This window comes from Lolium rigidum, chromosome 1 (genome assembly GCF_022539505.1).
Source record: "Lolium rigidum isolate FL_2022 chromosome 1, APGP_CSIRO_Lrig_0.1, whole genome shotgun sequence".
NCBI lineage: Eukaryota > Viridiplantae > Streptophyta > Magnoliopsida > Poales > Poaceae > Lolium > Lolium rigidum.
Genome location: NC_061508.1, coordinates 290,481,886 through 290,503,621, shown reverse-complemented (window position 1 = coordinate 290,503,621; position 21,736 = coordinate 290,481,886). Strand labels below are relative to the sequence as shown.

The 21,736-nt window shown below is 46.8% G+C and overlaps 2 protein-coding genes across 2 annotated transcripts; one reads left to right on the top strand and one right to left on the bottom strand.

Moving 5' to 3' along the window:
• The first annotated feature begins 12,515 nt into the window (after window positions 1-12,515).
• Window positions 12,516-14,402, top strand: LOC124695793 (phosphatidylcholine:diacylglycerol cholinephosphotransferase 1-like). The gene is made up of 2 exons (XM_047228611.1): window positions 12,516-12,959; window positions 13,770-14,402. The coding sequence occupies exons 1-2, from the start codon at window positions 12,576-12,578 to the stop codon at window positions 14,235-14,237; spliced, it is 852 nt and encodes a 283-aa protein (XP_047084567.1). The 5' UTR covers window positions 12,516-12,575; the 3' UTR covers window positions 14,238-14,402.
• Window positions 14,403-14,892: 490 nt separating this feature from the next.
• On the bottom strand, window positions 14,893-20,346 carry LOC124695781 (SEC14 cytosolic factor-like). The gene is made up of 11 exons (XM_047228599.1): window positions 20,122-20,346; window positions 19,869-19,897; window positions 17,740-17,823; window positions 17,603-17,656; window positions 17,413-17,490; window positions 16,709-16,762; window positions 16,410-16,469; window positions 16,222-16,317; window positions 15,901-16,002; window positions 15,736-15,816; window positions 14,893-15,559 (listed from the first exon to the last, which is right to left on the bottom strand). The coding sequence occupies exons 1-11, from the start codon at window positions 20,174-20,176 to the stop codon at window positions 15,260-15,262; spliced, it is 993 nt and encodes a 330-aa protein (XP_047084555.1). The 5' UTR covers window positions 20,177-20,346; the 3' UTR covers window positions 14,893-15,259.
• Between the last annotated feature and the right edge of the window lie 1,390 nt (window positions 20,347-21,736).

Genomic DNA, 21,736 nt, shown 5'->3' with positions numbered 1-21,736 from the left:
TTTTTGTGTTTTCAAATTCAAAACTAAAAGTAAGCACGCGAATAACAAGAAATCTTAACTAGTTTTTTTGTGTTTTTGGTTGTAGATGCAAAACAAGAATTAAACATTCAAATATTTGTTATCACCAGAATTTGACCGAGTCAGAGGTGGGCCGCGATCGAGATTGACTTGAAGATATATACATGGAAGAAATACGTGAATCGGCCTTTTATACCAAGTTGGGCTTAATTGCCCGTGTATCTGTAAAATATTAGATCGCATCTTAGTTTAGAAGTTAGAATCTTACCCGTGCACGGTTTAGTGCACGCCCACATTAGAAAGTCCGCTGGACTATAAATATGTATCTAGGGTTTATGGAATAAACAACAACCAACGTTCAACCACAAACAAATCTCGGCGCATCGCCAACTCCTTCGTCTCGAGGGTTTCTACCGGTAAGCACCATGCTGCCTAGATCGCATCTTGCGATCTAGGCAGCACAAGCCTGCCGCGTTGTTCATGCGTTGCTCGTACTCGAAGCCTTTTTGATGGCGAGCAACGTAGTTATCTTAGATGTGTTAGGGTTAGCATTGTTCCTCGAATTACATGCTTTCGTTATGCGACCCTTGCACATCTAGCCGCCCTTACACCTATCTTAGGTGTAGGGGCGGCACCCCGCTTGATCATGGTTTAGTAGATCCGATCCGTTACGGTTGCTCCTTGTTTCATCAAGGATTAGTTTAACATCCGCAATAGTTAGGCCTTACAAAGGGTTGGAGGATCCAGCGGCGTGTAGGGTGACGTTCGCTAGCCCTAGAAAGGATGTTCCGGGGATCAACCTCGTGTTGGTTTTTAGGCCCTGTCTAGGATCGGCTTACGGTCACCGTGCGCGAGCGCGAGGCCCAATCATGAGTAGGATGATCCGATTATGCGGTGAAAACCCTAAATCGTCGTAGATCCAATCAGCTTTATTTTGATCAAGCAGGACCACCATATATTCGGACACCTCGTCCGAATCATGGGTGGATCGGCTCTTTGAGCCGATTCACGAGATAACTCGAGAGCCGATCGAGGCTCGTATTTAATGTTTACGTGTATGCCATGCAGGAAACTAAGCGAGGCATCATCCACACCTTCCCGACCGGGTATAGGTCGGGTGGCACGCCCTTGTGATAAGCATCGGACGTGCGACCGGGAGGCTTTGCGGGCCGTCGCTCCGAGGGACCGGGGCCGGCCGCAGCCCTAGTTGTTCCCGGCTCTACCGTGTTGACCGTCTCTGCCCGCCAGGGGGTTTCTGACGTCAACACATTCTGGCACGCCCGGTGGGACAACCTTCGACATCCACGACATCGCCGTCTGCATCCGAGATGGCGGAAAGCACTCCGGTCAAGTACGAGGATCTGCCTGATGAGCTGAAGAAGAAGCATGACGAAATCAAGGCAGTCCTCGAAGCTGAACTCATCGGCTCTTTCCACCGAACCCGCTCCCATGGCGTCAGGTGGAAGGGTTTCACACCTGAAGGCGCACTCGATGGAGTGGACCTGTCCGCCCCGTCGAAGAACGCACCGGGTCGCTGCGACAGGAGATCAACTACATGGTGGCTCATTCGCCGCACCGCCACTCGAGAGCCTGGTGAACACTTTGGAGCGTGTCGCTCGCGCGTCGTCCAGGAAATCATGAGCCACCGGTATTCTCCATCGGGACCAGCTCCGGGGACTTTCAAGGGAGAGATGCCGCTCCAGCCCCGGCCGTTCGCATGGGCAGCACCGGAACCGCCGAACTCATCGGCATACGTCGTCTACAAGATTGGTGGTGATCCTAGTGACTACCAATTCCTACCCGAGGCACCCAAGGAGATCCCGCACGGATACGCGTGCGCGTACGTACCGGACTGCAACACCTGGGCACTCTCGAACCAGGCTGCAATATCAGGGGCCTCTGAAACGGCAGGAGGAACGTCAGGAGCCGATCCTGAGAGGCAATCGTGGCTAGCTAAGTACGCCACTCCGACAAACCTCCAGAGCCCAGCTCCTGCAGTTGGCTCAGAACCGGAAAAGCAAGCATGGCTGGTTAAGTATGCCACCCCGGCGAATCTTCAGGGTTCGACACCTTCAGCCATCACAGCGGATCAGATTTGTGCAATCCTGAAAGATCAGTTTGGCATGATGCCGAAAAGGAAGACGTTCGGCTACACCAAGCCGTACCCCAACGACTACGAACTGATCCCGCTACCACCCAAATATCGGCTCCCGGACTTCACAAAGTTTAGTGGATCAGATGGTGCCAGCTCCATCGAGCATGTGAGCCGATATTTGGCACAGCTGGGCACGATCTCAGCATCAGACGAGTTGCGTGTGAGGTTCTTTGCACAGTCCCTCACAGGATCGGCTTTCGGGTGGTACACATCGCTGCCACCGAACTCCATTCGGACTTGGAAGCGGTTGGAAGAACAGTTCCATGAGCGAGTATCACTCGGAGGCTTCCGATGTTGGTATTGCCTACCTAGCGCAAGTACGACGAAGCGCGGGGAGACAGGTGTCGAATACGTCCAGCGCTTCAGGACCATTAGGAACCGATGCTTTTCGGCTCATATAAGTGAAAAGGAAGCGATCGAGTTGGCGGTGGTGGGTCTCTCATCATCGATTAAGGACGTGGCCTCCCAAGCGGACTACCCTTCATTGGCGCACATGGTGCGAAGCTGTCGGCATATGAGCAGCGCCACCCGGATGTTTACCGGGACAAATTCAAGCGTGCGGTGACCCCGGTTGAGGCGGACGAGGATGAAGGTGCTGCGGGAGATCGAGAGATAGCAGTGGCTGAATGGACTCGAGCGACGAGCCCCGTGACCTGCAAATGGGTGAAGCCACAAGGCCCTCCAAAAGGGTTCGACTTCGACGTGACCAAGACGGAGCAGATTTTTGATCTCTTACTCACGGAGAAGCATATAAAGGTACCCGAAGGCCACAAGTTCCCCACGGTGCAAGAGCTGAACGGAAAGTCATACTGCAAGTGGCATAACACGTTCACCCACACCACCAACGACTGCAGGGTGTGGCGGCAGCAGATCCAAATGGCGATAGAAAATGGACGGTTAATTTTCAACCAGTACGCCATGAAGGTCGACACACACCCCTTCCCCGCTGTTAACATGGTGGAGTATTCTTACCATGAAGGTTGCCAGCCAGGATCTTCGTTCAGCATCAACATGGTAGGATCTGGACACCACGGCGGCAAGGATGGAGATGAGGGCAGCTGCTCTCATAGCAAAGATACAGAGGAAACCGCTCCACGCGATCGGCTCCGCCAAGATGGCAAGCGCTACGTAACAGAGGGAGAAGTGAAGAACATAAGATATCAGCAACCTCTCTCTGATCACCTCCTCAACAAGTATATGAGTCAGTACGACCAACGCCGACGGTCCAGCGATGATGATGAAAGAGATCGTCTGGCTAGAGAAGCCAGAAGACATCGTCGGCATAATCGCGATGAGGAGGAGCACGAGCGTTGTGCCAAGGAAAAGGCAAGGGAGCGAGACGACGAGGACAGGCACTGGGATTGTCCCTTCTTCAGGCACTGCTGGGATTCGGGAATGAGCCGATTGCCAACAATCGGCAATTGCCCAGAATGCAACCGGAAGAAGAAGGAGGCAGCCAACGTGTCCGTGTTCGAGCGCTTAGGGCCTCTCCCGCCACAAAGCAAACGCGTTGAGTCCCCTCGATGGGAAGATCTCGAGGATTCAGAAAACGAGGGACAAGAAGAAGAAGAAGACAGGTACCACCGGCCAAGGTGGTGCCCTGATGGACTCAGCCGTTCTCAGAAACGCAGGGTTCAGCGATTGCGCGGCCTGGAGGAAGCCGAGAGGTTATACTTGCATACATTGAGGAAGGCAAGGCCTGATCTGGCCGCGAAGATTCAGCGAGCCCTGGATGAAGAGGGTCGTCCACGGAAAATGGAGTGGCGCCCCAAGCAAAGGAAAGCCGATGATGAAACATCGGCTGGCACAAACATGGTGCTCGTTCTTCCGACGAAGCTTAGTGCTCCACGATTACACGATGCACTCAAGGTGGACGACAACAAGCGCACCAACATGGTAAAGTCAGAGATTGGGCTGGTTTTATCTACCGGCCTAAACGAGTAGTAAGAGCACGTCAATAAGCAAACGTGGCGAGGCTGATCCTTGTGATCGGCCCCAAAAATTTATGAAGGGACCTCACAAGACCTTCACCGAGCAAGAAACGTGGAGGCCGATTCCAGCAATCGGCCAAAATTATCCTCTCCATCCGTTCTGCCTGGGTTCAACATGTTATCCAACAGAGCCGATACCATCAATTCTCTTGACAGAATCGGCTCGGGGGGGCACCCAGGTGGATAAAACACGAGGATATGCAGTAGAAGTGTCTCATCCTTTGGTGATGGGTATTGAAGTATGGGGGCCGATGCATAAGTCGGCCGTAAAAAATTCAAAAATTCGAAAAATTTTGAGCACAGCCGATGCAGCAGACATCGACTTAAGGATATGAAAGCCGATGCATGGCCATCGACTCAAGAGGAATAATTGGTACGTTCAGAGGGTCAATGGAGCACGAAGGGAGATTTTAATGGAAGAACTCCTCAATGGAGTAGTTTAAGGGCTCGGATCCTCTCTTCAAGAACAATGCCAAGAGCAGCACTGGACGTGCAAATCAGGGTAAGGAAGGAACTGATCTGACCTGCAAGGCGCAAGAAGTAGATTGAAGAAGCTCGGGGGGCAGCTCACCCTGAAGGTTCTCTGCTTTGGGGCTACGTCATGATTTGAGGCTAATGTCGGCACATGTGGCTGATTTGCCTTGATTGAGGCTCGGGGGGCAGCTCGCTCTAAAGGTCTTCGCTCTGGGGAGCCGATTTGGTTGGAATCGGCTAGCCCTACGACACAACTGGTCTGGAGAGTGGTGTTCTGTTACAGAGTCATCAGTTTGAGCATCCAAGACAGGTCCAAGGCTCTTTTAAAGGCGCCTGCTCAAAGATCAAGTCGCCAGCTTACTAAGATCGGCTGTGCCATCGTCATCGGCAGAGCTGGCTAGCTTGGAGGGATGGCTAAATTGGCCTGTCTCGCAGATTATCGTGAAACTGATGCGTTGCCATCAGTCACTAAGCATGGATTAGGCCAACGATCGACAAACTCAGCATGAAAGAAATCGGCGAAATCAAGTTAAGGGAATTCTTCATTAGTATTGGGATTTCTTACAATGGAGAGCCGATTGCTCAAGGAAGGAAGAACAAAAGAAGGGTCTATTGACCAATCTACTACTGCTAGGCCTATACTAGTAGATCCTAATCTACGGGCCATCACTGCCCTCATCGTCATCCTCAGAACTCTCATCGGCACTGCTGCCGATGGGCTCCTCGTCGCTACTCCCGTAGCCCTCCACGGGGGCTTCATCCCCGTCTTCATCGTCGCTGTTGTCGTCGTCCCACCACATGCGGAGGCGTTTCGCCGGCGGGTAGCCCTCGAGGGAGTCGTCATCGTCGTCGTCTTCCTCACCCTCTTCTTCGGAGGTGGTGCAGCCGTCCCAGGAGAACTGGTCGTCCTCGCTTTTTGACTCCAGTTCCCCGTCGGCGAGGAACTGAAGATCTTCATCCCCGCTGGTCAAGGACTTGTCGTCCTCAGACCAAATGGAGGAGGCGTGGCTCTCCTCGTCCCATTCTTCTGGGGCACGAATTTCCGGCGGCGTCTCGCGGGAGGAGTCGGACCCGTAGGAAAGCTCGGAGGAGGAGGAAGAAGACATGGCGGCACAGAGGGTTTTTGGTGCTAATGCGAGGAGGACGAAGGAGACGCAAGCTGTTTAGAACGGTTAAATAAAGGGGATATGAGAGGGATTCAATGCCACAGCAGTTTCCGAGGAGATGTTGCCCAACAGGAGAGTTTTGCGGCCACGTGGAGAAGTGGAAGGGGCAAGGCATCATGATGAGGATTCTGCGGCAGTTCTGCTCTGCCACGACATGACCCGACGAAAGAAAGGCATAATGATTTTGGAAATGTCATTTCCAAAACCAGGGGGCATGTGTTATCACCAGAATTTGACCGAGTCAGAGGTGGGCCGCGATCGAGATTGACTTGAAGATATATACATGGAAGAAATACGTGAATCGGCCTTTTATACCAAGTTGGGCTTAATTGCCCGTGTATCTGTAAAATATTAGATCGCATCTTAGTTTAGAAGTTAGAATCTTACCCGTGCACGGTTTAGTGCACGCCCACATTAGAAAGTCCGCTGGACTATAAATATGTATCTAGGGTTTATGGAATAAACAACAACCAACGTTCAACCACAAACAAATCTCGGCGCATCGCCAACTCCTTCGTCTCGAGGGTTTCTACCGGTAAGCACCATGCTGCCTAGATCGCATCTTGCGATCTAGGCAGCACAAGCCTGCCCGCGTTGTTCATGCGTTGCTCGTACTGAAGCCTTTTTGATGGCGAGCAACGTAGTTATCTTAGATGTGTTAGGGTTAGCATTGTTCCTCGAATTACATGCTTTCGTTATGCGACCCTTGCACATCTAGCCGCCCTTACACCTATCTTAGGTGTAGGGGCGGCACCCCGCTTGATCATGGTTTAGTAGATCCGATCCGTTACGGTTGCTCCTTGTTTCATCAAGGATTAGTTTAACATCCGCAATAGTTAGGCCTTACAAAGGGTTGGAGGATCCAGGCGGCGTGTAGGGTGACGTTCGCTAGCCCTAGAAAGGATGTTCCGGGATCAACCTCGTGTTGGTTTTTAGGCCCTGTCTAGGATCGGCTTACGGTCACCGTGCGCGAGCGCGAGGCCCAATCATGAGTAGGATGATCCGATTATGCGGTGAAAACCCTAAATCGTCGTAGATCCAATCAGCTTTATTTTGATCAAGCAGGACCACCATATATTCGGACACCTCGTCCGAATCATGGGTGGATCGGCTCTTTGAGCCGATTCACAGGATAACCTGAGAGCCGATCGAGGCTCGTATTTAATGTTTACGTGTATGCCATGCGAGGAAACTAAGCGAGGCATCATCCACACCTTCCCGACCGGGTATAGGTCAGGTGGCACGCCCTTGTGATAAGCATCGGACGTGCGACCAGGAGGCTTTGCGGGCCGTCGCTCTGAGGGACTGGGGCCAGCCGCAGCCCTAGTTGTTCCCGGCTCTACCGTGTTGACCGTCTCTGCCCGCCAGGGGGTTTCTGACGTCAACAATATTAAGAAAAGAAAATAAATGAAAAGAACAAACCAAAATATGAATGCAAAGGTGGAGGACTTAACCTCCCCAAGCTTAGGTGTTTTGCCTAACCTGGATCATTGCCCGCTACCACCACCTTGCGGCGGCGGGTAGAAGGTCTAGAAGGTGGTGGATAACTCGTTGAAGCTCTGGGTGAGAGACATCACATTAGTTTTCACTTCGTGCAATGTGCTCTCCACGTCGCCGACGCGACTCACCAAGGTGTCGTACTCCTCCCTCGGGATGTAGTCGTATCCCGGATGTGGCTGCATGTAGGGTTGTTGCCGCGGCTGCTGGTACTGTTTGTATTGATGGGCTTGACCATAGTCATCCCATCCCTGGCCTCCCCACTGCTGGTCATCATCTCCAGCTTGATCATTATGCTGCTCCCACGAAGTGTCTCCTCCGGGGGCAGGCACTCGTCCACCCGCCACCCTCAAAGAATGGAACTCCTCTGGTGAAAGCTCACAAGTGTTCTTCCCTGGAAGACCAAAAGCTCCATAGAAAGGAAACAACTCCTGGACTATTTCACTGTTAACCTCAAAATAAAACTGATATGCACGAGGACTGGAGTTCTCCCTGTAAACCCCAAGAAATTTGGTTCTAGCCAGATGGTTAACATCCAAATACTTAGTGCCCATCACCTGATTGCCCAGAGGCATCCTGAGACGACTGGCGTAAGAAATTTGGGAGACTAACCCACCAGAACGGATATCACCTGAGTTTGCCACCCTCTGGCGGCGGAAGTGCTGAATAAGCAGGGAGTCAAAGTTCATCATGTTCTCCATGTTGGGGTACAACATGGTGCAGATGACACTCATCTCGAGCTAGCCATGGCCCTAGTATCTCCCTTGCCGACGAGGGAGTTCGCCAAGAAGGTGGCAAAGTAGCGAATGGTCGGGTTCTGGATGGTGGCGGACTTCTTCCGCATATATTGTTGGTTCTTGTGCACATAAATATGCTACCAGGCTTCTCCGGCCTCCTGGATAACATTATCAGTAATCTCAAGCTCTCTAGTGGTGGAGAACCCAAAGCAACCATAAAACTCCTCGAAAGTAAGACAATGCGGTACACTGTTCAACGAAAAACTCATGGTGGTGTTTCGCCCAAGCATGGCAAGGTCGTCATGGAAGGTCGCGAGAAACTCAAGTGTGGCATTCTTGTACGTGTCACAGTTGAGTGCCGAGAAAACCTCCATGCCGGCGTTCCTCACCAATGTGGTGAAGTCACTGTCGAGGCCGGTGAATGGTGGGAAAGCCATCATCGACCCACTTCGTGAGGAGTACCTTGCGGGCGGATAGCCTGTTGTACTCCTCGCTGAAGTCGGTGTCGAGCACTTCCTTGCCCTTCCGCGCCTTCTTCCGTGAGTCGTGGTGGCTGCTCGAGCCATCCGCTCCACCGCTCGAACTCTTACGGAATAAATTGCTAAAGCTCATTGTGCTGCAAAAAAAATCATAGCAAAAGTATAGGCATTAGGTTTCTATGGTATTGTACAACGATTACAGGCACACGCTTTGAATTGAACGTGTAGAATCAACAAAAAATTCATAAACTATAAAATCATCTAGGTATCAAATATGAGAGATTCAACCGTTCATTGCTGCAAATAACACATGGATCAGGTGAGATACGTACCAATGTGAAGAATCCCCAACTCAAACGAACGAAATCGGTGAAGAATCAATGATTCTAGGGGATTAGGGTTTGAGCTTTTGAGAGAGAGAGAGAGAGTGAGAGAGAAAGGATAGGAAGAATGGCTGGTTTGGGGGTTTCCCCCGGCCAGCCCGACGCCTTGACGATGCCACCGACGTGGTATGGGCGGACGGTACGGGGCAAACTCGCCCGTATCGGTGGTCGCCACCGTTGGATACGTCGGTTCGCGTATGATCACATACCTGGATCTGGTACGGGCGGACGGTACGTGCCCCCGTACCAACGCCCGTTAAAGTTACAATACCTTTTCGACGAAAGTTGCGAAGTTTTCCATCGAAACTGGTACGGGCGGATGGTACGGGTGGATGCCCCCGTACCGATGCCTGTTAAAGTTATAGTGAGTTTCGACGGAAATCTTGTATTCTGTTGCTTATTCGGTACGGGCGGGTGGTACGGTCGTACCCCAACGTACCGACATCCGTTGAAGCTACTGTTTACAGTGATCATGTTTCTCTTTTCTTCCTGGTCTCTTGTTTGGGTATTTTCCATCAAGAGTTTTTGCCGATCATCAAAACTAAGAATAATTTATTAGCGATATCCTAATGTCTAAAGAGGAATAATCAAAACACTAAGATAACTAAATTGCGAATAAAGAAAAAGATGGGTTGACTCCCATCAAGCATTTTATTAAGGGCTCACCCGTGCTTTAAGTATATTTTCGATAAGTGGAACCTACTATAAGTTGTCCACTATCAAAAACATTTACCTCTTGAGTACGCTTACCGGGTGGCACATACTTTTCCTCTTCTAACTTCTTAGGGTAGTATCGAGTAATCTGATCATCATAAATATTGAAGACGATCTTCCCCCATGGCAATCAACATTTGCTCCTGCGGTACTCAAAAATGGTCTCCTCGATATAATAGATAGTTTATCATCATGAGGCATATCTAAGATTATGAAGTCAGTGGGTATAACGTGTTTATCAATTCTAAGTAAAACATCTTCTATCATCCCCACAGGCTTCTTAGTTGTCTTATCCGCCATTTGCAAAGTAATGGTTGTAGGAGAATAATCTCCTAGGCCTAGTTTCTTATAAAGGTCATATGTCATAACACTAACACCTGCACCTAGATCACAAAGAGAATTATGAATTCTAGTATTTCCTATTGCACAAGTAATGGTAGGTATGCTAGGATCACCTAGTTTAGCTGAGAGCTTATCTCCATAGCTAGTCATTACGACCAGAGTTGTGGTTACTTTCTTTTTTCTATTAAGAATATCTCGAAGAAATTTCCTTGCAATTTGGCATCCAGCACTCGAGCTTTATTAAAAGGGATGAATGGAGAACTCCGCTCGTCGCCATCTCCGACCACCGAAGCGCGGCAGCGAACGAGAGTAGCTCCCTATTCCAGCCGGAGCAGCTCGCCGTCTCCAGCCGAATCCACCCCTCCGGCGTGACGCCAAACTGGCACCAGGGCCAACAACTACTACTAAACCTACAATAATATACATAGCGGCCTCATATCCCTCTCCAACTCCGGCCGGCGAGGCCGCCAGAGAGGGGAGGGAGAGGAGTTGTGCCCCGCTCAACTAGTCTCAAGGAAGGAGAGGCACTGCTCACCCCTGAGAGCGGTGCGGGGGGGGGGGGGAATGCTAGATGATGGTTAGACCGTCCCTAAAAATTTAACCACAGTTAGTTGTATCTCCCAACACCTAAACACATGCAATTCTCCCTCCAACAGAACTAACAACTCCACGCTCGCTCGCTCAACCTCAACCTTGTCGTGGAAATCAAGTATGGGATAAATTATGGAAGCTGGAAATTCCGAGCAAGATTAAAATATTCGGATGGAGGGTGTTACATGGTATGATCCCATGTCGTGGAGTTCTGGCCAACCGGCATATTGGAAATATAGGGGGCTGTCCTATATGCTTTTCGAGTTGTGAAGATATCAAACATGTTCTTTTTTCCTGTGAGAGAGCTATAGAGGTCTGGAAGGGAATTGGTGTTTGGGACAAGATTGATGAAGCAAGGCAGTTGGACGAGGTCGGGATCGGTGATCGTTGAAGAAATTATTAAACGAGGAGCGCAGACTAACCCACCTTGACAATGTTGGTTTTGCTGAATTGGTCTTAACTGCAGGTTGGTTTATTTGGTGGGAAAGGAGGAAAAAAGTGCATGACGAAATTGTGCAAGTACCGGGTAGATCTGCGCTATCTATAATCGTTTTATCCAGGAATTATATGATAGGATCTAGAAAACCAAAGGCAAAACAGAGAGAAGGATGGAAAAAACCGGAAGAAGGTAAACTGAAGATTAACGTTGATGCGGCTTTTGATGAAAATAGTGGAAAAGGAGCTACAGGAGTGATTATAAGAGATTGTAATGGTCGGTTTGTAGCGGGATCCCAAAGATTTATTGCACATATTGTGGATGCTCCAATGGCTGAAGCTTATGCTCTCAGAGAAGGATTGAGCTTGGCGCAACATATTGGATGCAATAATTTCATTATGCAAACAGATTGTATGCAAGTAGTTGAGACCATGAAAGACAGAGGGTTTTCGGCGACGTCCTCTGCTGCTATTTATGATGATTGTATGATCCTTTGTAGTGGTTTCAACTCGGTGATTTTTGACCATTGTAATAGGGAAGCTAATCAGGTAGCTCATGAGCTTGCTAAGGATGCTTGTAGTTTTAGTAAATCTTGTATTTGGGTCGATGAACCCCCTAGGTTTATCCTTAGCAAGCTAGCAAATGATGTAATAGTTTTATCGGATGCTTGAGCAGCAGGTTTTTTACGCACTCTTTTCCTTACCAGGGTACCTAAGGGGACTGGAAGGTTTTTAATGAGGCGGCCTGCTTGCTAATATATTTGGTTTCAAAAAAAAAAAAACAACTCCACGCTCGCTCGCTCAACCTCAACCTTGTCCATCTAAAGACCTAGTTGTAATTATTATTATTATCTTAGGAATTTTTTAGAGCAAGTTTAATAGTAGAATCAACTGCTGGCTATAAGCCATAATTATATCATCTATAGCAAGTTCTATAACCAACATGTATAGTAGTTAGCTCTAAAAATGTACTATGTGACCCCACCTCACATCACACAAAACGTTTAAATACATCCAGATTTAGACAAATATTAGACGGCATTTACATACGAAGGTAATACTAGATAATAGATACTGACAATTACTACTCCCTCTAATCCATATTACTTGATGCTAATATAGATGTATTTTCCAAAGAAAGAAGTCCAAATAACCCCCTAACTATCAGGTTTGGGACGGACACCCCCTAACTTTAAAATGGGGATTTAACCCCCCTAACTATGCAATACCGGACAACTAACCCCCTCCGTGCGACGAGAGCTGTTTCGTTCGGCAGTATTGCTGATGTGGACTTTTTTCTTTTCCAAACGCACGTAATTCTCCTCTAACACAACCACAACTTCACGCTGGCTGAACCTCAACCCCGTCCATCTTAAATTCGCATTAAACACGCGCCGACGCCCTCGGGACCTCCGCCCCCGCGCCGCAGCCTCCGGAGAAAACGCTGCTACAAAAAGCAAACGCGAAAGCAGAAAACAAATCACCCTAGATTTTCCCACCGCCACCGCCCACCCACCAAGCGCGCCACGCGCGCGCACGCACGGACCAAAACCGCCAACCCGTCCGACCCACGCGCCCCGCTCCCGCGCGCGCATGCCGCCGCCCAGCCTCCCCGCCGCGCAGGACCAGGCCGCCCCCGCCTCCGCCGCCGTCCGCCGCGCGGGCAAGGGCAAGAGGGTCCACCCGCTGCCCGACGGCGCCGCGATGGGGGAGGAGAAGCCGAAGCCGGCGCCGGCGACGAGGAGGCCCGCGGCGGACTGGCTGACGCCCGCGGGGGTGGCCGGCATCCTGGCGCGGCACCCGCTGCCGGCCCTCTTCGCGTGCGGGCTGCTGCTCTTCATGGGCGTCGAGTACACCATCCCCATGGTCCCCGCCGCCGCGCCCCCGCTCGACCTCGGCTTCGTCGCCACCGCCGCCATGCACGCCGGGATCGAGGCCAGGCCCTGGCTCAACTCGCTCCTCGCCGCGCTCAACACGGTGAGTGCGCTTGGCTGACCGCCTTCCTAGCTAGATCCGTTGGACCTGCTCTACCTGCTGCCGATCTACCCGCCTGATGCTCCAGTAATTCCCAGCTTTTTTCCACTTCGCTTTTTGACCTGCCCAATGTGACTCTCATTGACCAATCCTGAAGCAACCCGCGCCTCCATTGTAGCCACGCGCGCGCTCCACATAGTGGAAATTAACACCGACAACACTCACAGATTTCACATACTCCTAGTGATTTTGTCTTTTCGTACACACTTTGTGTCCAATTTGTTTGCCACTAGTTTACATGGATATAGAATTGCCACTTCTTTGTATCTACATTGTTCTTCCACGCGCGCTGTCCACCGAGGAAGTAGTTGTTTAATCCCAATTTAGGTTTCTAGGTGTACTTACAATTAATTAAGATGCACCGTTGGCAGTTGCACATCAACGTCTCCCGCTTTAATTATAAGAACGATTATGTCTAGGCTATGTTCTTGTGACAACGAGTGAACCTTCTCTGAGAATTGTCGCCTCTGCCGAGGGGAGCAACACCAGCTGGTAACCAAAACGCAAAGTAGCAACAAACTGATGGACGGTGCTGGGTGACTGACTTGGCGCACCCAGAACCACAATCCTATTCCCTCCCGATAAGATCAAGAATCTCATATCCATGCGTCCTTCACATGTCCATCATTTCCTGATAAGATTCTGAATCTGCCTAGATAGCTCTACCTGGTCCCCGCTGTGATTTGCTAGTTTTCCCCAACTTGCCTTGGCAGAATCCATGCTGAATGGGACGTGTGACCTTGTCATGTGCAGGTGTTCGTCGCGATGCAGGCCGCCTACATCCTGTGGGCCATCCTCGTCGAGCAGCGCCCGCGCGCCGCCATCGCCACGCTCATGATGTTCACCTGCCGCGGCCTCCTCGGCTGCTCCACGCAGCTGCCCCTGCCGGCGGAGTTCCTGGGATCCCCAATGGACTTCCCCGTGGGAAACGTCTCCTTCTTCCTCTTCTACTCAGGGCATGTTGCTGGTGCGGTGATCGCGTCCCTCGACATGCGCCGTGTGGGACGGTACAGGCTGGCGGGCCTCTACGACGCGCTCAACCTGGCTCAGGTGGTCAGGCTGCTCGCGTGCAGAGGGCACTACACCATCGACCTGGCTGTCGGTGTCGGCGCGGGTCTCCTCTTCGACATGCTTGCTGCCAGGTACCTGGAGAGCAAGAACGTTGACGTGACCCGTTGCTGCAGCAACTGCCAAAAGGTCTCACAGAAGCTTACATCATAGGTCCATCGATGGCCATGGATATGGGGTGGATTGGACATTTATCCATGTCAATTTTTATGTAAGAGGCTTCAGATACTACTTGCTGATCCGTGATTGTTGTAACCTGTGTTTGCCCTATGTGAGCTGTAACATCTTCTGAAATGCAAGTATCAGAAGTTTCAAGTAGATAACAAGATGCGCCATTTATTTCTGACTGAGGAGTAGTACTTCTCTGAAGATTGGTGTTGCATCCAGTTAGTAGGATGATTTTTGGAGGACAATACATTTCAAAAGTTTACAACATGTGAATAGATGGCCATGTCTATCAGTCTATCTAGTATACAGTGGTTGCTGCTTCTTTGTCGACGGCTTTGCGCCATGGAACTGCAAGTATCTAAGACTATCAACTTGTCAGCAGGGTGATCAAGCAAACTAGCAGGCACCAGAAATAATCAACAGTTGCATCACAGCAACAAACATTTGCCGTGATACAAAGCTGTGCATCTTACATGGACATTGATCCATGTAAGAGAATCCAGATGCTACTTACTGATATGTGATTGTTGTAACAGTGTTTGCCTTACATGAGCTGCAACATCTTGTAAAATGCAAGTATCAGAAATTTGCAGATAACAAGACAGAATCGGCACAAGAATTAAGTTCGTACATGGCGACAGATAGCAAGGTCAAGATGCACCATTTATTTCTTACTGAATTGTGGTACTCCGAAGATTATTTTTGCATCCAGTCACTAGGATGATTTGCTAGCATCCAGTTAGAGGATATATGACATATGCAGCCATGCAGGAAATACATTGCAAAGGGTACAACATGTGAATAGGTGACTATGTCTATCTAGTATACAATTGTTGCTTCTACCTCAGCCCTGCACCATAAAACTGCAAGGATCTGCGACTATAAACTTGTTACCCCGCGAACAACAGCAGGGAGATCAAGCAAACAAAGCAGAGTAGCAGACCCCGAAAATAATCACCAGTTTCATCACAGCAATACACATTTGCCGTGATACACAGCTGTGCATCTTACACAGACACTGTTATCTTATTGCCAACATTGGCAGAGCCGTTCTGCTCACCGAGCTTGTGAAACTCAGCCTCGATGGCCTCCACAATCTTGACGTCCTCAGGGTCTTGGTCAGGGATGTCTACATGCAAAGAACACTGCTTGACGAGTTCCTGGTTCAGTGCCTGCTGCTCGATGTAGCGGTAGAGCTCTTGGTGGAAAGGGTGGTCAAGCGAGAAGCAGTCATTGACGCCGCTCAATGAAGATTTAGATGAGCCCTCGCGTCGACAGAAATGGGGGATGGAGGAATGGTCCATAATCTGCACAGTTTATATAAATGCAGGTGTGTTTTGGTAAATCGTATTGCAAACACGAAAGCTGACAACATCCAAACTTAATTGAGGTATTATCATTTCTTTTTCTTAATAAGAATGCAGTGATGTCTTGCTGAGCCACGGAGGATCAATGTAAATACAACACTAGCAAGTAACATTACCTTTAGGAGCTCATCTTTACCAGAACCATGCAAAACATGAACCTTCTTTCTTGTCCTCTCTTGCAAAAGAGGTTTCACAACCTAATAAGAAAATTAAATGACTATTGAGCCTTCAGAACAAAAATCAGTAAATTACCAGCACAGTGAAAATCTTATGCATCATACCTTCCAACAGGCTGAGAATATATATGGAGCATTTACAATATAATAGCTCTCGGCCTTCTCAGGGTAATTCAGATCATCAACAGCAGATATTGCAGTCAAAATCTGTAATCAAACAACAGGTTGCATCATAAATATGGACAAGTATACACAGTGGTCATATCTTATCTAAATGTTCAGCTATTTAGAGAATTTTCTTGTTCCTGTCACCTTTGGATGTCATAAATACTCATGTGTGCTTATAACCTGGAGAACAGAATACTGTTTCCACTCCTCTATGTAACCACAAAAATATAAATACATGCCATCCTGTATAGGACGTACCTTCAATAGGCTCAGTGCTGACAACTTCAAACCAGTCATATCAAGAACCTTTATACATGTGGTAATAGGCCGTGTAAACTTCTTCGAAGTCATAGGCTAGATAGAACATAAGCAAGGAAAAACATGTGTTATGCAACCTCATATGAACTGGGTGATCTGAATGATTGGAAGATCAGTTCCACACTCACCAAAATAATACGATCACGGTACTCATTTATCTGAATATGAGACTGCACATAGTAATGGACCTGAAAATACAACATACTATCATTTTAATGCACATAAAGTATGAAACAGTATTAATAGAGTAGAAATACATTTTCAATTTCATTAATATTACAATTTGGTAGTATTTTTTATTGAAACGGGGATTTAGTAATATTCTAATTGAAATGGATGCACACTGACAAATTAAACAGTCATTAGAAGTGTATTTGCAGAGGAGAAAGTGAAAACATCCAATGTGCACAAGTATATAATAAATTACCGAAGCTTTGTCATATGTGCTCTGTCCAACACCAAAGGCAAATACTGGGACGCCCTGGCAAAGGAAAAATAAAGCTTAGCGTACATAACTTAAAGATTATGTATGTAACATTTAATTATGGTCTCGATGCCAACAATTGTATCTCATAAAGACCCACAAGGACCAATATATTTCTAAAACGCGAAATCATGTCATCAGGACACCAATCTGCCGAACATTTCTGATCAAAGAAGTTCAAAGCTGGACCCTTTTCTCAAATTTGTAGTACTTCCATAGAGATATAAATATAGTTTTAAAACGCAAAATCATGTCATCAGGACACCAATCTGCCGAACATTTCTGATCAAAGAAGTTCAAAGCTGGACCCTTTCTCAAATTTGTTAGAACTGATGTTCAATATACATACATCCTTTATTAGCGCAACTGTTATGTTTTTGAATGTGAACGTATCTTATGTTATCCATATCATAAACGTATCTACAATGGATAATTCAATCATATGCTAGCATCAAAAGGCAGCCGTATAAAAAATATACTGGTATGCGATAATGGATATATGGAACATATAGCTGCATCAGGTTCAATTATGCAGAACAGTGCATGTTAAAAAACACATTCTGATGAAACAAGTTCTACAAAAGTGAAATGATAGGAACCAACAGTGGAAAAATTAAAATATAATAACTGGCTTAAGACAGTTATACCTCCTTTGAGTATCCTGATAATCCAATAAGCTGTGATTCTCGTACCGATCTATACAAATCTACTGGAACTATAGGTTTCTGCAGTTTCCCAACACATGCAGAGGATCAGTAATAAGAAAATGTAAACAGAAAAATATATTTACTCCTCGAGCAGAGGTTATAGGCAATCTCGTGTAAGAAAGTTGCTCACCTCCAGTATACTGTCAATTTCATTTTGTATCCTCCAATTCAAACAATCTACAAGCTAGAACATACAAAATATTCTTAATCAGTGAAGTAATCCATGAAACATTTACTTCAGTATTAATCAAATGTAATCTAACTAACCATTTTATGAGCATTTGTTACATGCCACTCTCTTGCTTTAAGGAAGCGCACTAGTGTCTCTGTTGGATAGCCCTGGTGCACATTCTGGAAAAGAAACTCATGTAGTTGAGAACTCAGCTCTCATATGAAAGCTACTTTACAATTACCAACAGTAATAAATTATAGAAATCTCAAACAGCTGAAATGCAGAAAATATGGTTCACGTTTCTTCCCCCACATGGTAGTATGTAACACTGAGGTTAATTTGATATCTTATAAATATATAGTATTCTTACGCCGAATGTAGTTCATGCTAGTTTTTCCATGAAGCTAAGAGGCTAGGTGGTGTTTTCTTTGAGGATGACAGCTGTGGACAGTTACTCTTCTTGGCTTTCCCTTTTTTAGCCTCTGTGTTCGGGTTGTGTTGGCATAGGCCTAGTGGAGTTTATTTTGATCATTTTGATGCACTAATAAAATTTCATTTTTCCAAAATAAATTAATAAATCATATTATTGTAAGCACTCGTACTCGTAAAAAGTTCATATTAAGCGGTAGTAGGAAGTATGAACACAGAGCTTAACTTTATACTCAAAAATATGGTTTTTTTGTCATGTTATTGTAAGCACTCATAGTCGTAACAGTGTTACCATATGCTAATGTCCCAATAATAGCTGGATCACATTAAGTATTCCTTAAGTTAGAAGGAAAACTTTGCAATTAGAGTAACTGAATAAGGAACCAGCCACGATCAGATACTACTAGTACAATCATAGCAGATAGGATTCCAGATGTAGCTGAGTAAGTGCTAGGTATATGCTTATCTTCAGTGTCTTTCAATCTTTTTCCCATGGTTGGAATCTGTCTTTGAAAGTCAGGTTTTGTTATGACAGAAGGAATATAGAATCTTAGCCTTAAAAGCTGGGTTTTCTTATCACTGAATGAGGAAATATTCTTTTCCCATATAAGCCCTTGAAATAGATTCTGCATAGTGTTATAGATATTCTACAAGTATGAAAATAAACATAACAAATTCACATGCATTTGTTACTTATACGCACAGATATATCCTTTGAGACCAGAGATGCATTTTCCCTATAGAAGGACTTGGTTACTGTTATCATTTTGAATTAAAGTAGACTCGTAGTTGCATGCTCTAGTACTTTGTCTACCTAATAATTAATTTTCAGCACAACAATTATACTGTAATTTAGCACACTACCCATCTTGATTCCAACTCCACTAAATAAGAGATTCTTCTGTCGAATAAGTTGACATCTCCTACTGATCAACACTCAGAGCATCCAAAGCCCTTATTTTTTAAAAGAGCATTTCAGTAACCACAAAAGCATAAAAAGTGCCAAGGAATTTCGATTAGGATGTGTATCAACATGTGGCTTATACCTGAGACTACAACTGTGCAGTGCCACCATATTAACAAACTAAAAGGCAAAGAAAACAAGGAAATTTTGCCGGAGAACTTGGAGTGTCTGCTAAAAGAATCTGTAGCCGCGAAAAACAAGGAAAACTAGCTAATCGGGAGGTTCGATGCCCCCCAAAACAGATCAGGAGGCTTCGAGTGCGAACACCTCCATTTTCCACTAGTTGACTTAGTGGAGCTGAGATCAGAACAATTTTCTGAGAGACACACCCCTCACATCATTGTCGGACAACCCAAAATTACCCCCAAAGTTGCAAAAGGTGAGGGGGGCTACAACAAGCAACAAAAGAAGACCCTTGCATCCAAATCCAAGCAACAGTACGCCAACTTTCCCTACCGAAAGTCTGCCATAGGCTCACTAGTCACTATCATACTCCGTGATCAAAATTACCTAACCTAGCGCTGGTTCGTCAGTATTCAGTAAATCAGCCCTGTTCAGGGATCTCAACTAGTGCACTATTCCGAAAGCCAAAGTAAAGTAGCCAGCGAATCCCGATGAAGTGTCTAATACTAGTACTGTACCAAGCATTTATCGTCAGATAAGAATACCAAACCATGTCCCCTGATCCATTTGAACGAAACGGGTTTTGCAGAGTGCTGAGCTGAACTAAAGCAAGCAATGGTCCAAATCCAGCTAACCACGCGCAATAACCAATAGTTCTTTTAAGGTGTGCAAAAACTGGAACCCGGATGCATAGAGGATCCACCGCACCTGGAAGGTCTTCTTCAGCGGCTCCTCGACTGCAAAAATCCACAAGGAATACACGCTAATCAGCATTCAGCACCAAGCACCGCATATCACACACTGACACACATATCTATACCGAGAATCCAAAGAGAAATCCGACAACGGGGAGAGAAGGAGTGGAGGTCCACGCTCGCAAAATCCATAAAACAAATGACTAGAACTTCAGAAACAAAACACAGGCTCAGAAGAGAGAAGAGAGGAGAGAGCATCGGCGCACCTTGGTCCAGCAAGCGGGCGAGCTGCTGGACGGCGTCGTCGCAGGCAGCTCCCATGGCGATGGGCCGATTTGGCGCGGATTTGGGAGGACGGCCAACGGGGAAAGATTCAAGGCGGGCGGTGGGGGAGGGGGACTGTTTCGCGCGCCCCAGTCGCCTGGCTTTTGGTCGGTGAGTCGGTGGCTCGTTTTTATTGAGCTTGGAGAGGGAGTCCACTTCGGTAGGACGGTGGGAGGCGTTCAGTGCGCTATATAGGGGTGCTGCGTGCAGTGCAGACAAGCTCGGATTCGGATCTTGCCACGCGTAGACTCCTTCTGAGCCCGATACGGATACACGCACGGAGTCACTGGTCGGCGGCTCTGCCCTCATATTTATTTCGTCGAAATCATACTTCCTTTATTCATACCATGTTTTTCTGTAGGATTTATCTGGTGTTGAATTTTTTCTACAGTTAAGGAACTTTTATTGTGTATTGCCAATTGAACCTTTTCTTTGTTTATACTCACTACGTGCCAAAATAATTTGCTCGATTTTTAATTTGTAGGATCTTCTCTGTTTGCAATACATTTCATAGATAAGAGACTTTTCATCACTCAAACATTCAAAGAAGTTGTTTCTTCTATGTTGCATTCAAACAAGTTTGGCGCAAACAAAATGCTGGACAATTTGTGTAGGGGCAATTGATGACAATTCTACATTTGTTCGTATTATTAAGTTCCTAAATCATGGGAATAAATAAGTCCATAAAATCTGACATTCTCGGTTGTTAGAGGAAAAATGTCACTGGCTAGTTTGGTAGCTAACTACTCCCTCCATCACATAATAACATTCTATATTACGGACCCCAGAGAGAAAACAACTTTTGTGGACCATATATATGCATACATTCTAATAAGTTGGATGACGTCCCTCCCCTTTGCATCCAACTGCTGCCATCGCCCGCTCTATATTTGTAAGGAACGGGATCCTCTAACTTAGCCACCCTAACTTTAGGTCAATCACATGTGGGGCCATCGGATATAAGATCCGTCTGTCAGTGATCCAAAGTCAGAATAAGTTTGGGTGGGCTAGGATCCGGCTCCACTTATAAGCTGGTTGAAGAATTAATGCCTAAACATTCATGTACAAATATTTCTACTCTCTATGCCAAAATATAGCATTGTCTATTTTTAGTCAAATTAATGTTTCATAAAGTTTGGCCAAGTATATGAAATAAATGTCAATATCTATGGTATATACCTATTTATAAGATTTATTTTGTTTGCACTTCATTTTGTAAGATACTTTCATCCACTCAAACATTTTGAAAAATCATTTTTTTTGTTGTTGTATGGTGCAAGCAAACAAAGTTTGGTACTTCGGTGCAAGCAAAATCACGGTGTGGACGTGACATTGTAATTCTAGATTTTCTGCTATTACATTACGTATTATATTACTACGTTCCCAAATCCCGTGAATAAAAAGAAGTCCCTGAATCTGACGTTCCCAGTTGTTAGTGATGAAAAATGTAAAATTAATCTGGTTAGTTAGGTGGCTCCTCATGCAACTCATGCGCGTGATTGGTAAAGCAAAGCTCGTGCGATGGAGTAGCATACTCTGCATGATAATTGGAAATGC

Bases quoted from the DNA above. Each gene is read 5' to 3' on its own strand.
- LOC124695793 (XM_047228611.1), top strand. From the start codon at position 12,576: ATGCCGCCGCCCAGCCTCCCCGCCGCGCAGGACCAGGCCGCCCCCGCC. The intron at 12,960-13,769 runs GTGAGTGCGCTT...TGTCATGTGCAG, and splicing joins TCCTCGCCGCGCTCAACACG to GTGTTCGTCGCGATGCAGGC.
- LOC124695781 (XM_047228599.1), bottom strand. From the start codon at position 20,176: ATGGGAGCTGCCTGCGACGACGCCGTCCAGCAGCTCGCCCGCTTGCTG. The intron at 17,657-17,739 runs GTTAGTTAGATT...TGTATGTTCTAG, and splicing joins TAACAAATGCTCATAAAATG to CTTGTAGATTGTTTGAATTG. The intron at 16,470-16,708 runs GTAATTTATTAT...TTGTATTTTCAG, and splicing joins GCACATATGACAAAGCTTCG to GTCCATTACTATGTGCAGTC.